This window comes from Chiloscyllium plagiosum, chromosome 27, assembly GCF_004010195.1.
Source record: "Chiloscyllium plagiosum isolate BGI_BamShark_2017 chromosome 27, ASM401019v2, whole genome shotgun sequence".
NCBI classification, from domain to species: domain Eukaryota; kingdom Metazoa; phylum Chordata; class Chondrichthyes; order Orectolobiformes; family Hemiscylliidae; genus Chiloscyllium; species Chiloscyllium plagiosum.
The window spans coordinates 15,100,411-15,116,667 of record NC_057736.1 but is presented as its reverse complement, the minus strand read 5'-3'; the positions used below and the strand labels follow the sequence as shown (position 1 = coordinate 15,116,667).

General features: G+C 40.4%; 1 protein-coding gene across 8 annotated transcripts in view; it reads right to left on the bottom strand.

Moving 5' to 3' along the window:
* Nucleotides 1-16,257, bottom strand: part of LOC122563584 (ribosomal protein S6 kinase 2 alpha-like) — a 214,021-nt gene that overhangs the window by 63,931 nt on the left and 133,833 nt on the right. For all 8 annotated transcript variants that reach the window (XM_043717500.1, XM_043717501.1, XM_043717494.1 and 5 more), the window contains 5 exons: nt 14,795-14,911; nt 13,470-13,551; nt 13,214-13,294; nt 9,544-9,623; nt 5,989-6,095 (listed from right to left, as the gene is read on the bottom strand). In XM_043717500.1, the coding sequence (XP_043573435.1) occupies nt 5,989-6,095; nt 9,544-9,623; nt 13,214-13,294; nt 13,470-13,551; nt 14,795-14,911 (467 nt within the window). The remainder of the gene's footprint in view (nt 1-5,988; nt 6,096-9,543; nt 9,624-13,213; nt 13,295-13,469; nt 13,552-14,794; nt 14,912-16,257) is intronic.

The window sequence follows — 16,257 nt, the reverse complement described above, 5'->3', positions numbered from 1 at the left end:
TCTGCAAATTTACTGACCCACCCTTCGACTCCCTCATCTAAGTCATTAATAAAAATTACAAATAGCAGAAGACCCAGAACTGATCCCTGCGGAACTCCACTTGTAACTGGGCTCCAGGCTGAATATTTACCATCTACAATCACTCTCTGACTTCGACCGGTTAGCCAGTTTTCTATCCAATTGGCCAAATTTCCCTCTATCCCATGCCTCCTAACTTTCCGCATAAGCCTACCATGGGGAACCTTATCAAATGCCTTACTAAAATCCATGTACACTACATCCACTGCTCTACCCTCATCCACATGCTTGGTCACCTCCTCGAAGAATTCAATAAGACTTGTAAGGCAAGACCTACCCTTCACAAATCCGTGCTGGCTGTCCCTAATCAAGCAGTTTCTTTCCAGATACTCATAAATCCTATCCCTCAGTACCCTTTCCATTACTTTGCCTACCACCGAAGTAAGACTAACTGGCCTGTAATTCCCGGGGTTATCCCTATTCCCTATCACAATAGTGTACAGTTCCTAATCTCAGTTATCGATCACAGAGGCCTCATTTAGTACAACCATAATAAACTTCACCTGAGGTCAAAAATGGGTGATGGGATACCGGGCCCTATGGAATTACTTCAGTGGCGACAAGAGTTGAATTACTGACGTAACCATGCAAAAGCATGCCCAGCTGGACTTCAAACAGGCATTACAACTGGTTTTATCAATGGAAAATGTGGCAAGTGAAGCACGTGAATGCAGGGTATTCCAACAGAAGTGGACACCTTTGCCCGGCTGACTGAGCTTGTGGTTCACCACTTGAGTGAATGCAATTGCATAGCCTAACTCAGAACATATCCTGAACTGAGGGATTCTAGGTTAGCCTACAGCAGAACCCCAAAACAAAGACAAGCTCCAGCCAAACAGTTAAAAATGTTCTTCATGATCTGAACCAGCAAGCCATTGCAGTTGCTGCCAGTATATGGACTCAAGTCAGCAAAGGAGTACCAGTAGATCTAAATTGGGTAAGAGAATCATAGGCCAATATCCAGGAGAGTGCACATCTGCACCTAGTTTGGAACAACGAAATTGCTGAGCAACATTCAAATCAGAACCAATCAAAATAAACTTCGGGTTAAATGGTTACATGGTTCGAATGGAGATAGATATCGGAACGGTCATTTCAGTGATCACAGAACCAGTCTTTAACAAAATTCGCTCTGGCGTCCAACTCAAAGATTTGCGCAAGACCTCGGCTAGACTGAAAACCTAAACCAGGAATCTTACAGATTAAAGGTACAACTTTGGTTCTGATCTTTTTTAAGAAGAAGCTGGTTCAGTTTCCACTAATTATAGTAAAAGGCTCGGGCCCACACCTGATGGGGCGAAATTGGTCGTGAAAGATTCACTTAGATTGCCTCAACATTTTTTGATGAGAAAATGGTTGCTTGAGTGAAGTCCTAATTAAATACCAGAAGCTTTTCATGAAGCTATAGGGACTATCAAAGGAGTCAAGGCCACCATTTTTGTTGACCAGGAAGCAATTCCATGATTCTGCATGATTCACCCACTGCCATATGCCATACAGGCAAAAGTAGAGGGTGAAATCAGATGGCAGAAAGCAAAGGAACCATCAAAACTAGTCCAGTTTGCAGAATGGACAGCACTAATTGTATCAGTTTTGAAACCTGACGGGTCAGTATTAACTTTGTGGAGATTTCAAATGAACGGTAAGACAGTTTCTGCAGCTGGAGAAATTCCCAATCCCTCACAAAGAGCATTTATATGCAAAACTGACAGGGGGACTGTTCTTCACAAAGCTAGACATGAGCCATGCATACTTGCAGTTGCAGTTAGATGAGGATACCCAGAAGTATGTTAATAGTTAATACCCATAAGGGTTTGTACCAATACACGAGACTGCCATTTGGGGTATCACCTGCCTGTGCAATTTTTCAGGGGACAATGGAGAACATTTTGCAAGGTCTACCACAGGTTGCCATTAATCTAGAAGATGAGCTAATAATATGGAAGACCAATAAGGAGCAATTAGAGAACTAGTACATAGTCCTTGGATGTTTCTCCCAGGCAGACATTTGCCTTAGAAGGGAAATGTCTGTGTTCCAGGCAGTCCAAGTGACCTACTTGCTCTATAGAGTTGACAAGACCTGGATGCACCTGCAGGAAGACAAAGTGAGAAGGATCAAAGGTGCCCATGTCTGTACCAGAGCTTAGGTCTTTACTTGAGCTGGTTAATTATTACAGAAAGTTCATACAAAACCTAGCTTCCCCCGGCATCTTTGTATCAATTCTTTAAAAAGGGTCAGCCTTAGAAATGGTCACAAAGCCAAACCAAAGCCTTCAGGGAAGTGAAGAAATAGCTATTATCCTTTAAGCTGTTGGTACATTATGATCCCAAGGAAGATCTGGTACTGACATGTCATGCCTCCCCATATGGCATCAGGGTACTATTAGCTCATAAATGGCCCAAAGGAGAGGAATGCACAATGCCATATAAATCCAGGATTTCAGCTAATGCAGAGTGTAAATACATCCGGATAGAGAAGGAAGGTTTGGTGGTCATATGTGGAGTCAGGAATTTCCATCAATACCTTTATGGGCACCACTTACTAATAATAAGACAACAAACCCCTTCTAGGTCTACTTAAAAAGGACAAGACAGTGTCATCCATAGCTTCAGATGAATCCTTTGGTGGGCTCTAACACTAATTACATGTATTACATTTTGGAACTCTATCTGGAAGGCCAAGTAGCAAATACAGATGCATTGAGCTGCATCCCGCTGGAGGATACACCTAGAATAGTACTGTCACTGGAATGATTTTCAATTTTCTGGACAACATTTCCAGTCACAGCTGACAATATCAGACTTTGGACGCAGAAAGATCTGGTCCTAGTAAAACTGAAACAACAGGTGATGATGGGAGAAACCAAAGGGCTATCGCAACCAGAATTGAAACTTTTTTGGACCGGGAGATACCAATTACAGGAAAGGACAGCATATTATTATGGGGAACAAGAGTGATTGTCCTGAGCAAAAGATCGCTGCCAGATCCTGGCTGAACTCCAACAGGCCATCCAGGGGTTTCCAAACTAAGATGCTGGCAAGAAGTTATGTATATCCGCCAGGATTGGAAGCAGACACAGACACATTGGCGGGGCAGTGCATGGAGTGCCAATAAGGATAAAAAGTACCACCAGCAACGCACACATGTCCTTGGGAATAGCCGGATAAACCCTGGACTCAGTTACATGTTGACTATGCACGTCCTTTCATGGGCTCAACGTTCTTAGTCGTTGTGGATGCTCATTCAAAGTGGCTGGATATGCATAGAGTTCATTCATTAAACACAGAGACAATGATAGATAAAGTGCATGCATTATTTGCAATACACAGATACCTGGAAGTGTTGGTCATCATTTACCAGGAGGGAATTTGAGGATTTCTTAAAGTTGAATGGTATTCAACGATCTAAGGACAGTTCTGTACCATCCATTATCTAATGGTCTGGTAGAAACAGAAGTCCAAACTTTGAAGACAAGCTTAAAGAAACAGCCTACTGCTTCACTAGATACCAAACTGTCCTGGTTCCTATTTGATTATAGGACCACTCCTCATGCAACTACAGGGATAGCTTCAGCAGAGTTGCTAATGAGGAGAAGGCTCTGCACCAAGTTACATCTGATCTTCCTGGATCAGGAAGGAGGGTGAAACAGTATCAGGAAGGCCAATGCCAGACACAAGTCTCTGCTAAGTGAGAGAGACAGTTTACTTCAGGGGACGGAATCTGGTGTAAAAACCATGGAAAGAGCCCTGCGTGGACCACAGGCTGACATCAGGCCAGGTCCAGAGACATATAAAGTTCAGGCAGGTGCAACGGTCGTGGACCATGAGAAAGCTGCAAACTTGCAAACAGTGATGGAGTAAAACATGCCTGGCTCATCAATTGCCTTTCTAACTGCTCCGGAACCTGTGGGTTCTCCCTCTCTGTCAAGTGTTAAAGATACCTCGGAATTTGAGATGGACACTGCAAATGTTGCTGCCTGAAGAAGAGAATGAATTTCTTCTGAGACACTCTAGGCACAAGAGACAAGTTACCATGCGTTGCACATTACCTGTAATAGAGGCAGAGTTGAAGGAACCTGACCCGGTGCTAAAACACCCCAGAAGGTGCTACAAAAAAAAACAGGCATTTGTCCTCAGATTCAGAAGGGCAGGGATGTAGTGATTGTAACGAGGTTAGCCAGGTGGGCTTCAGAGAATATGAGTTCCCTGATTGGACCTGTTAATCTGGTTCAAACAGGAAGCCCTGGCTGACAGATATAAATAGTAGTTTCAGTCATCCTGTTCACTCAGAGCTGTTTCAAGGGGAGCTGAATCAGTGTCAAGGACTCTCACATGTAAATGAAGGTGACAGGATACCAGTCCCTGTAGAGATATTTCAAGGGGCATACTTGAAATGCTGATGCTGTAATTAGAACAGAAATATGATTTTAACACTTTGTCAGGGGGAGTTTCACACTGCATGCACCTACTAACAAGGTAGGAGACACTGAATGACCAGATGAAGTCATGGCATGTGTCAAAACATAACTTGAAATTCCCTCATGGTCTAGAAGATGCATGAATGCCTTATCAAGGAGTGTGACAGCCTCCCCAGTCTCCATCCCATTTAATCAATAAACACCTTAATTTCCAAACCCATCTCTGAACCGTGAAAGCACCAAGAAATCTAACACACAACCCATCCATCTACCAAATAGCAGCTCGCAACCCCACAGTATATTTACTCATTTTACCTTGGCCAGAATGACCATTTTTGGTTGGTCTTTTCAGGGAAGCCACTGTCAAGCACTTAAATTCGCTAAATCAAATGACAAATAGAAAGCAACCTTCTACCAAATAATTTGAAAATGTGCATCAAATTAAAACGTGCAATATGGATTCTATGTTGGAGATGAGCTGCTGTTGCCCATGGCTAAATCTTAGATTCATAGAATCATACAGTGGAAATAGACTCTTCGGTCCAATTCATCCATGCTGATCAGTCATCCCAATCTGTCCTAGTCCCATTTAGCAGTAGTTGGCCCATATCTCTCTAAACCCTTCTTATTCATAAACCCATCCAGATGCCTTTAAATGTTATAATTGTACCTGTCTCCACCACTTCCTCTGACAACTCGCTCTACCCTCTGCTTGAAAAAGTTACTGTCTTTTTTAAATCTTTCCCCTCTCATCTTTAACCTGTGCCCTCTAGTTTTGGACTCCCCCACTGTAGAAAAAAGACCTTGGGTATTCACTGTATCCATGTCCCCCATGATTTTATAATCCTCTATAAGGTTACCCCTTAGCCTCCAAATATGGGAAAACAGCCCCAGCGTATTCAGCCTCTCCCAAAAACTCAAACCTTCCAGGTGACAACTGTGATCTACAAAACTGAGAATAGAGAACAGTTTATACACTGACAGGTGTCAATTGTTCTCTGTTCAATAATCATGGGCTCAATTTTTTCTTAATTCATTCACGGGATGAGGGTGTTGCTGGCTATGCAGCATTTATATCCGAGACTACAGTAAAGAGTCAACCACATTGCTGTGAGTCTGGAGTCACATGTAGGCCAGACCAGGTAAGGATGGCAGTTTCCTCCCCAAAAGCACATTAGTGAACCAAATGGGTTTTTCCGACAATCATCTGCCATGGTGGAATTTGAATCCAGGTCCCCAGAATGTTATCTAAGTCTCTGGATTAACAGTCTGAAAATAATACCACTCAGCCATCACCTCCCATTTGCACTTATTCTGGGTCCTTCAGTTGCTATCTCTTTACATTTAGTTGACTAGAGGATGAGCAAGATGAGTGTTTTTGAACACAATCACATTCAGCAGATTTCTTACAGTATATTTTTCAAATTTAATCTAAACTTCCATACCCCAAGTGTGCAGCACTAGTGCAACAGTCTAATCATCTACCACCTACTTTTCTGGTTTCAGGTCTCTGTAGATGATTCCAAAACTGTGAAGATGGTCCAAGGCTAAAGCCAACTCTGCCAAATATATCTTAACATCCTCTTCTGTGAACATTACCTTAGAGGAAGAGAGTAAAATGGACAGAATTAAAATTCTGGTCATTTCATTAATGATCTTTTGAGAATTGGTGAATGAGGTATGCTCAATGTCACAACACAGCCTTTTTTGGAAACTGAGATATCCAGACATAATGCTTTCTTTATTTCTGCACTCAAGAAACCTATGGTGCAGATTTTTTCCAGTTAACTAAGAATTAATCCAAGTTCCAGAGTTCAATCCAATGTTAAAATTCAATTTTAAAAAAAAAACATGTTTTAATTAGCATAAAAGGCAATAAAAAGTGCCCTCGGTACTTAGTGCTCCAACTGAAAATAAAAGGGGGCGCAGTCAATGCAGGACTGAAGGTATTCTAATTAAAAGCACACAGTATACAAAACAAGTTAAATGAGCTTATAGCATCCATTAAAATTGGCAGGTATGAAGTTGTGCATATCACAGAGTCATGGCTATAAGGGGACCATGGCTGGATACACATCCTATCAAAAGGTCAGGCAGATGTGCAGAGGGGTGAAGTTATCTTATTAGTAAGAAATGAAATTAAATCGATAGGAAGAAGTGACTGAGTCGTAAACTGTAGAAACTGTATGGGTAGAGTTGAGAAACCACAAAGGCAAAAAAACCCTGATGGGACTTAAGTACAGGATTCCTCAGAGTAGCCAGGATGTGGAGAAGAAAATAAATCAGGATCTACAGGCTTCCTACCAGGTGGGAAGAAAATGAATCAGTGATAGAAAAGGGTGACTTCAATATGCAGGTGCATTGGAAAAATAAGGCTGGTCAATGGATCTCAAGAAAAGGAATTTGTGGAATGTCTATGAATAGTTTTGAAGCAGTTTGTAGTCAGGCCCACTGGGGAACAGGCATTTCTGGATTTGATGATGTATAATGAGTCAGACTCGATAGAGAGCTTAAGGTGAAGGAAACCCTAGGATCAGATTACAAGTTGATTGAATTCATCCTGCAGCTTTACAGGGGAAAGCTGGAATCTTATATAACAGTATTACAACTGAATAAAGGTAACTGCAAAGACATAAGGAAGGAACTAGCCAGAGTTGATTGGAAGAGGAGCCCTAGCAGAGAAGACATTGAACTAACAATGTCAGGAGTTTCTGGGAATAATTGGGAAGGCACAGCAGAGATTCATCTCATGGAGGAAGAAACATACTGTGGGAGGGATAAGGCAACCATGGCAGACGAGGGAAGTCAGGGACATCATAAAAGCAAAAGAAAAAGCATATAGTGTGATGATTAGTAGGAAGCCTTTAGAATCATACTACGGGAGGGATAAGGCAACCACGGCAGATGAGGGAAATCAGGAACATCATAAAAGCAAAAGAAAAAGCATACAATGTGGTGAAGATTAGTGGGAAGTCTTTAGAAACCAGCAGAGGTTAACTAAAAAAGCAATAAGGGGGGACAAGATGAAATATGAGGGTAAACTTGCTCATAACATAAACAAGGATTGCAAGACTTTTTTAAAAATATAGATAAAGAGACATATATATATATATAGATATATACATATAGATATAGAGAGGCAACAATGGACATTGGACTGCTGGAAAATGAGGCCAGAGAAGTAGTAATGGGAAACAAAGAAATGGCAGAGAACTGAATAGGTACTTTGCATCAGTTTTCACAGTGGAAGGCACTAACGGCATACCAGAACTTCACGGGAGTCAGGAAGCAAGATGAGTGTAATGGCCATCATTAAAGAGAGGGTCGTGAGGAAGCTGAAAGTTCTGAAGGTGGATAAATCACTTGGACCAGATGGACTATACCCTAGTTCTGAAGGAGATAACTGAGGAGATGGTAGAGGCATTGGTGGTGATCTTTCAGGAATCACTGGAGTAAGGGAAGGTCTGGATGGACCAGAAAATGGCTAATCTAACAACCCTGTTTAAGAACGGGAGAAAACAGAAGACAGGAAACTATAGTCCGGTTAGCCTGACCTTGGTCGTTAGTAAGATTTGAGAGTTCATTAAGGCTAAGATTGCACAGTACTTGGAAATGCATAGTAAAATAGGACTAAGTCAGCACGGCTTCATCAAAGGGAGAATATGTTTGTCAAATCTGTTCAAATTCTTTGAGGATGTAATGAGCAAGTTAGACAAAGGAGAACCAGAGGATATGACCTATTTGGATTTCCTGAAGGCTTTTGACAAGGTGCGACACAGTAGGCTGCTAATTACGATAAGAGCCCATGGTGTTGGGGCAAAGTATGAATAAATGACTGGCAGTGTAGCAGAAGGCAGAGAGTAGTGATAAAGAGATCTTTTTCAGGATGGCAGCTTAGTGGGGTTCCACAGGGATCCGTGTTGGGATCACAATTATTCACATTATGCATTAACAAGCTGGATGAAGGAACTGAGGTCATTGTCGCCAGGTTTGCAGATGAAATAAACATAGGTGGAAGGGCAGATAGTGTGAGGAAGCAGGGAGGCTGCAGAAGGACTTGGACAAGCCAGGGGAGTGGGCAAAGAAGTGACAGATGGAATACCATGTGGGAAAGTGTGAGGTTAGAGGCATACACTATTTCTAAATGGGTAAAGGTTTCAGAAATCTGATGGACAAAGGGACTTGGGAGTCTTAGTTCAGTATTCTCTTCATGCTAATATACAGGTTTGGTTGGCAGTTAGGAAGACAAATGCAGTGTTAGTCTTCATTTCAAGAGGGCTAGAATACAATAGCAGAGATGTACAGCTGAACAAAATAACGCTCTGGTTAGACCACATTTGGAATACTGTGAGGAGTTTTGGGCCACATATTTAAGAAAGGATGTGCTGGCACTGAAAATGGTGCAGAGGAGGTTTACAAGATCCCAGGGACAAAGGGCTTATCACATGAGGAGGAGCTGAGGACTCTAAGTCTGCACTCTGTGGAGTTTAGAAGGATGAGGGGGGTTCTCATTGAAACTCACAGAATACTGAGAGACTTGGATATACTGGATGTGGAGAAGATGATTCCACAAGCAGGAGAGACTAGGACCCGAGGGCACAGCCTCAGAGTCAAGGAGCAACTGTTTAGAACAGAGATGAGAATGAATTCCATCAACCAGAGGATGGGTGAATCTGCAAAATTCATTGCGGCAGAAGGCTGTGGAAGCCAAGTATTTGAGTGTATTTAAAACAGAGACAGATAGTTTCTTATTGGTAATGGGATCAAGAGTTACAGGGAGAAGAATGGGGTTGAGTGGGATTGAGAAACATATCAGCCATGATCAAATAGTGGAGCAGAATCGATGGGATGAATTGTCTAATTCTGCTCTTACATCTTATGATCTTACAAATAAGGGGTAATGTGGTGAGATCTCATCAATACAGAGCAAACCATACTCTCAACCGTATTTTCCCTCTGCATTTCAAATCACCTTTACACAACATTCACTGCATTGCTATTAACTGTACAGTTTATCACACCAGAGACAGAGGAAGATGAAGCAGACCTCTTTAGATAGTCGGGTGAAAAGATCACCTCCTCTAAGGAAGTCCAAGATAAGGTACAGTTTTCCTTCAGTCTGAAAAGCTGCCAAATAAAACAAAAGACATGCTTATCATCTCATGCAGGCTTGACTTTGAAACATGTGACAACACTTTAAAAGTGCAATTTATCAAAAGCAGCATACAGATGCAATGGCTCCAGTCAAAAGTGAAATGAGGAAATAGTAGTTCTAATGATGATGTCAAACTACCCATCACACTACCATTTGAGATATCCAGTGTGAGCATTAACCATTCTCAGCTTGACATTTTTCTATAAGACACCAGCACAGCCCAAGTAAGATACAATTATGTGACAAAGTTTGAATAGTTTAGTAATGCTCCAATGAATGTTAACAGCTAGTCACATATGGGAAAATATTTTTTTAAATGACTGTTATATCTACTAAATTGATTAGTATACACCTATATGCCATGTGTAATACTTCGAAATAAAGAACAGATTTAATAGCATCTGTCGCAACAGAAACAAAGTTAATCCTACAGGCCAAAAGCATGGCATCAGAACTGGAAAAGATTCCAAGATGTAATAAACTTTAAGCAAATACAATTTTAAGCAGAAAAAGGGAAGCAGTAAAGCACAAACAAGAAAGGTCTATGATAGCATTGAAGGAAGGAGAGAAGAAATTGCAAAAGGAATGATGTTTAGCAAAACGTGCAATGCAAAAGATCAAAATTGGATCCAGTAAAGAAAGAAATGTGTGTCTAGAAATGGTGTCAATGTCAAATGTAGAATCTCGACTATCAGCTACCACCACAATAAATAATAGGAAGTCACACAGAAAAAGAACACAAAAAAAGAAAAGGAAGTTTGAATTTAGGATTCTGATCAGTGTGGACAAGTTGGACTGAAGGGTCTGTTTCCATGCTGTGCAGTTCTCTTACTCTATGATACAGAGCATAAAAGAAGAAAGGTCCTTCAGCTGAAAAGAGAGTGCAAGGGGGTGCTTAGAAAATAAATGAGAAGACAAAGAAGGACTTCAGAGATAGGATTAAAGAAAACCACAAGGCATTTTAGAAGTATGTTAATAGTAAGAGAATTACCAGGGGAAAGGGTGGGGCTGATTAGAGACCAAAGGAGCAATATGTTTGTGGAGCCAGAGGATATGGGTGAGGTCTTAATTGAATATATTCACAAAGGAAAAAGACATTGTAGCTGGAGATTTCAGTCGGGATGGTGAGGCTCTAGAGCATGTCAAAATTAATAAGGAGGTGGTAGTATTGGATATTTTGTCAAGCACAAAGGTGCATAACTCCCCAGGGCCTGATGAGATGAATCTCAGGCTGCTATAAATGGCAAGGCAGGAGCTTCCTGGAGCACTAGCAGAGATAGTTAATATATTGCTGATCATGGGTAAAATGTCAGATGACTGGAGGATAGCTAATTGTTCCTTTGTTCAAGGGCAGCAGGGCCAGTTCAGATAATTACAGACCAGTTAATCTGATGCTAGTGGTAAGGAAATTATTGGAAAAAAATTCTGAAGGACAAGATTAATCAATACTTGGAAAGGCAAGGATTAAATCCCTGCATGGATTTAATGCAGGGAGATCCTATCTGACTAATTTAGTTGAGCTTTTTGAAAAGATGGCTAAATATATTGACAAGGGTAGTGCAGTTGATGTGTTTCATTTAACTAGGTCCCAAATAGAAGGCTGGTCGAAAAGGTAAGACCCAATGGGATCCAAGGCAAGCTGGCATCTGGATCCAAAACTGTCTTGCAAATAGGAGACAATAGGTAATGGTGAAATGTTTGTGATTGGAAGCTTGTTACTAGTGGTGTTTCATTGGAACCCTTGCTGATGGTATTGTATATTAATGATTTAGATGTGAATGTAAAAGGTATAATTGGTAAGTCTGCAGACGACATGAATATTAATAGCGAGGAAGATAGTCTGAGGCTGCAGTCTGATATTGATTAGCTCGTAAATTGAGAAGAGCAATGGCAGATGAAATTTAATCCTGATAAGTGTGAGGTGGCCCATTTTGGGAGGTCTAATAAGGGAAGGATTTACACAATAAATGATAGGTCCCTTGGCATAGATAGGATACATCATGAGAATCTTTTTTTCCAAGCCAGACTTGTCTAAGACCAGCGAGCATACATTTAAGGCGATGAGGAAGTGGTTTAGAGAGGATCTGAGGAAAAATGTTTTCACCCAGAGGATCACAGAATTGTGGAACATGCTGCTTAAGAGGGTGGTGAGGCAGTATTCTCACAACATTTAGCTAGCAACTGGATAAGACTTAAATTGCCAGGGCATAGTAGGCCATGGACCAACTACAGATTAGCACAGTTTAGTGTTTGTTGGTAATCATAGACGGGCTAATGGGCTCTTTCTATATTGTATGACTTGATGACGATCTAAAATGAGGCCAGTGTCTCTTCTCTGCAATTGTTGAACTCAATGGTTCATTCACAGAATTGTAATAAGAAGCTGAAGAAAAGAAGAAGTTGTGCGATTTAAGCTTAAATTGAGCTTCATTGGAACAATATAGATGGCTGTCCTACTTGGGAGTAGGATAAAGAATTGAAATCACAAATAATCCCACAAATTCAAGATTGCACCTGTGAACTAAACAACGTGTTCTGCAAAACTGTCACCTAATCTACATTTGGTCTTGCCAATGAAGTTGAAATCACATAATAAGTAGTGAATATTGTATAATAGATTGAAAGAAGTGCACATAAATTGATGATTTGCCACTGCTCAATCCACACACCTGACCTGAAGCTGCTGGTCACTTGCTATTTTAATTTTACTTCCCACTACTCCTCTGTCCTCATCCCCTTGTACTTCACGTTTTGACATGGCAACTTTCAGCTTTTTAGATTCAACACTGAGTTCAACAATTTAAGATCATAACCTTTTCCTCTTTTTTATTCAGCTTGCCTCTGCACTTCTTATATTTTTCATGTTTTTGAATGACAACTGTCAGTGATGATTTGCATTTTCTGACATAGACCAATTTTAAACCAATCTTTTGTACATTTACTGATAACAGAATTATCTCCTTTCACCTTGCACCACCATCCCTTTTGTCATTTATTATTGCATGCCTTCCAACCAATTATAGACCTTCACTTTTGTTCTTTCTTCCCTTCTAACATTCCCTACTTGTACATTTGTTTAGAATCTAGATATTTTTTCTCAATTATAGCGGAAGTTAAATATGCTGAAACACAAATGCTTTATCCACAGATGCCACTAGGGTTGCTAATTATTTCCAGCATTTTCTGTCCTTTTTCAGATTTCCAGCATCCACTTTTACTGGATTATTTGTTCCAAACTTTAATAAACAAACTGAATCCTGAGAAATAAATAAAGGTTTAAAAAGACATTTTGGAACTGACTTAAGTCTGCCTGCCATCATATGAAGCTTTACACCACCCATGTGTATATAATCACCGTAACAGTGCTTCAGCTTATCAAATGGAACCTCTAGTGACAAAGATTAACTCTGTTCAATGCAGAAGTTGTCCAATCTTGTCAAATACAAAAATCATTATTAGTGCAACAGGCTGACCAGATCTTATCAGCCTATTACTTTTTCAGTCTAAATCATACCAGTACTTTGTTGTTGTTGCCTACCAAGAGATTAAAAACAAAACTCACCATAATGCAGCTTCACTATGAATGGATGATTTACATCCACCAAGATGTCTCGTTCCAATTTAGTCCGGACACGATCCCGAACTGAAATAAAGCAAAATTGTGACTGAAACAAGGCTAAACACATCATAGCAGATACCCAATACAAAATCCAAGACACATTAATATTGCTTTCTCCCCAGCCTCAAAAGACCTGCATAAGCCCTTCTGCTAATTCTTCGATGATCAAAGTTCCTTAGTGTGCTCAGCAAGATCCTACCTTTCAATGTTGCTTTTTTCAGAACCTTCATAGCATAGAGCTGACCTGCATCAGGTGCTTTGATCTTTCTCACCAGAAACACCTGTAAATGCAATATATAAACTATAAATTATAGCTTCTGTTGGACCACTCAAGGATTCTATAATAAGTCAGGAAGCCCAAGTGAAAAGGAATATTATTTATTATTGAGCACTGAAACAGAGCTACTACTTGGGACATACATAGGTTAGTCCCAGCCCGAGACAGACAGGTCTACAGATCCATCCCTGGGTCTGCTTTATAGAGGGTTCAGGTAATGAATTCTAGCAGAGCAGACCATTACCTGTTACCAAGGGAACTCACTGAGAGATTAATTAGTAATTCTGCACAGGCCCTATAGGGGTTCTCTCAGGTTCCTTAACGAGAGATTGTTTTTTGAGGTGTTAAGAAGGCTTATATACTCTCATGACTCCAAGAGATATAAGAGTAGAAACCTTGGTAAGGCTCCTCAAGTTATCAGTAAAATTAAGAAGGTTAAGAGTTAGAAAAATGCTCATTTTATGGAAAAACAAAATGATTTTCACAGGGGAAACAGCCAGAGATAATTCACATCCATTACAGAGTTGTAAATATAAATGATAGCTGTTAAGAACCAAAACCATAAGACAAAACAGTATTCTAAAACAGTCAACAATGCTCTCTTTAGAGAGCAGGTAACGTTATAGCATACTTATCAAACATTCAAGAAACATTCAGGATTTAACTATTGAATTAGGAAGCATTTTGAACCAAATTACAAATCTAGGAGGCCGTTTGCTCTTTGAGTCAATCAGGATTTTTAAAAATCAATGGAAAAGATATTAAATTGCTAAGTGCAGTTCATGCAAGATTAACATTTCATATTCTGGCCTACATGTGGCTCCAGGCTATAGAATTTTAAGATTTCATAAATTTACAAAATTGGGAATATATTTATGATGTGATCGATAATGGCTGCAAACAAATTATATTTCTTTCGTGCCAACTGTTGAAAAATGTAGAAATCATAGTAGTTTTGATCAGGTAGGATGTTAAAAAGTTGAAAGATTGAAATCTGTCCAAATCCACGTGCTTCAATTTTTAACAAAGCAGGGTGTGGGGCTGGATGATTTATCTGTAGCCTGATGGAAACCAAAAGATAGGTCTAGAGATGGTGTTAACTGGAAAAAGCAGAATAATCACCAACAGGTGCCACAATGTGCCTTAGGGGGAACATGACCCCCTCACTGACCCTTCCAATCTCTCCCCATTGACATCTCTAAGCTCCTTCTCAAGGTTAGGGTGCTGAAGTCACAAGATGCACTGACCTTTCCAAAGGATCCCTGACCAAGTACTTTCAACAACTCAAAGTGAGATGGATCTGCTTTCTCTGACCCCTCTTTCACGTGATGTGTGATGTTGATCTCTTTTACATTTCCTTCGTCCTGAAATACAAAATCAGCCTGTTAAAAAGCAAATATTCCCAACTCACTCTATTCACATTCACAACAAAAGGAGCCTTCACAGCAAAAGGAGGCTTCTGCTGCCCATGAGCTAAATCTTAGAACTTTATATGTCACAGTGATGCACATGGTCGCAGATCAGCCATGATCCCACTGAACAGAGAATAAGGATCAAGAAACTAAACAGCATACTCTCATCAATGTGTTCCAATGATACAGTGGTGCAGGACTAACAACTTTTAATAGAATGGTAAGCATCAGAGATTGATAGTCAATGCCTGATTATGCCTTTTCAAAGCCAAATACTATACAACTCATTTTCAAAGCAATTTTCGTTGACCCATTCCTCAAAAGTCATTTCCCTGGGTCCTCCATCTTGAAGCCATCACCACATCGCTGACATCCATTTTCTCTCTAAAAAAACTGGCAATATTGTTGTATCTCAAACACATGTCCATCTCTCAGAACTTGCTGAATCTCTCTGATCAGGCTTTTCCCCTGCCACAGTATTGAAATGTGAAAATCAAAGTCACAAATGATTTTCTTTGTGACTGTGTACTATTCAATCTCACTCATATAGTCAAAGAGTCATAGAGTTGTACAGCACGGAAACAGAGCCTTTGGTCCAATTCGTCCATGTTGAGTAGATATCCCAAACCAATCTAGTCCCATTTGCCAGCATTTGGCCCATATCCCTCTAAACCCTTCCTATTTATATATCCATCTGGGTGCCTTTTAAATGTTGTAATTGTACCAGCCATCACCACTTCCTCTGGCAGCTCATTCCATACATGCACCACCCTCTGAGTGAAAAAGTTGCCCCTTAGGTCCCTTTTATATCTTTCCCCCCCCCCCCTCACCCTAAATCTATGCCCTCTAATTATAGACTACTCCACCCCAGGGAAAAGATCTTGTTTATTATCCTATCCATAGACTTCATGATTTTATAAACCTCCATGAGGTCACCCCTCAGCCTTCAATGTTCCAGGGAAAACAGCCCCAGCCTATTCAACCTCTCCTTATAGCTCAAATCCTTCAACCCTGGCAACATCCTTGTAAATCTTTTGTGAACCCTTTCAAGTTTCACAACATCTTTACGATAGGATATTGCACAAGTGGTCTAACCAACATCCTGTACAGCCGCAACATGACCTCCCAACTCCTATATCAAATGTTCTGATCAATAAAGAAAAGCATGCTAAAACCTTCTTCACTATCTTACCTATCTCCGACTCTACTTTCAAGGAGCTTTCAGGGAAAAGACTTTGTCTATTTATCCTATTCATGCCCCTCATAATTTTGTAAACCTCTATAAGGTCCGACGCTCC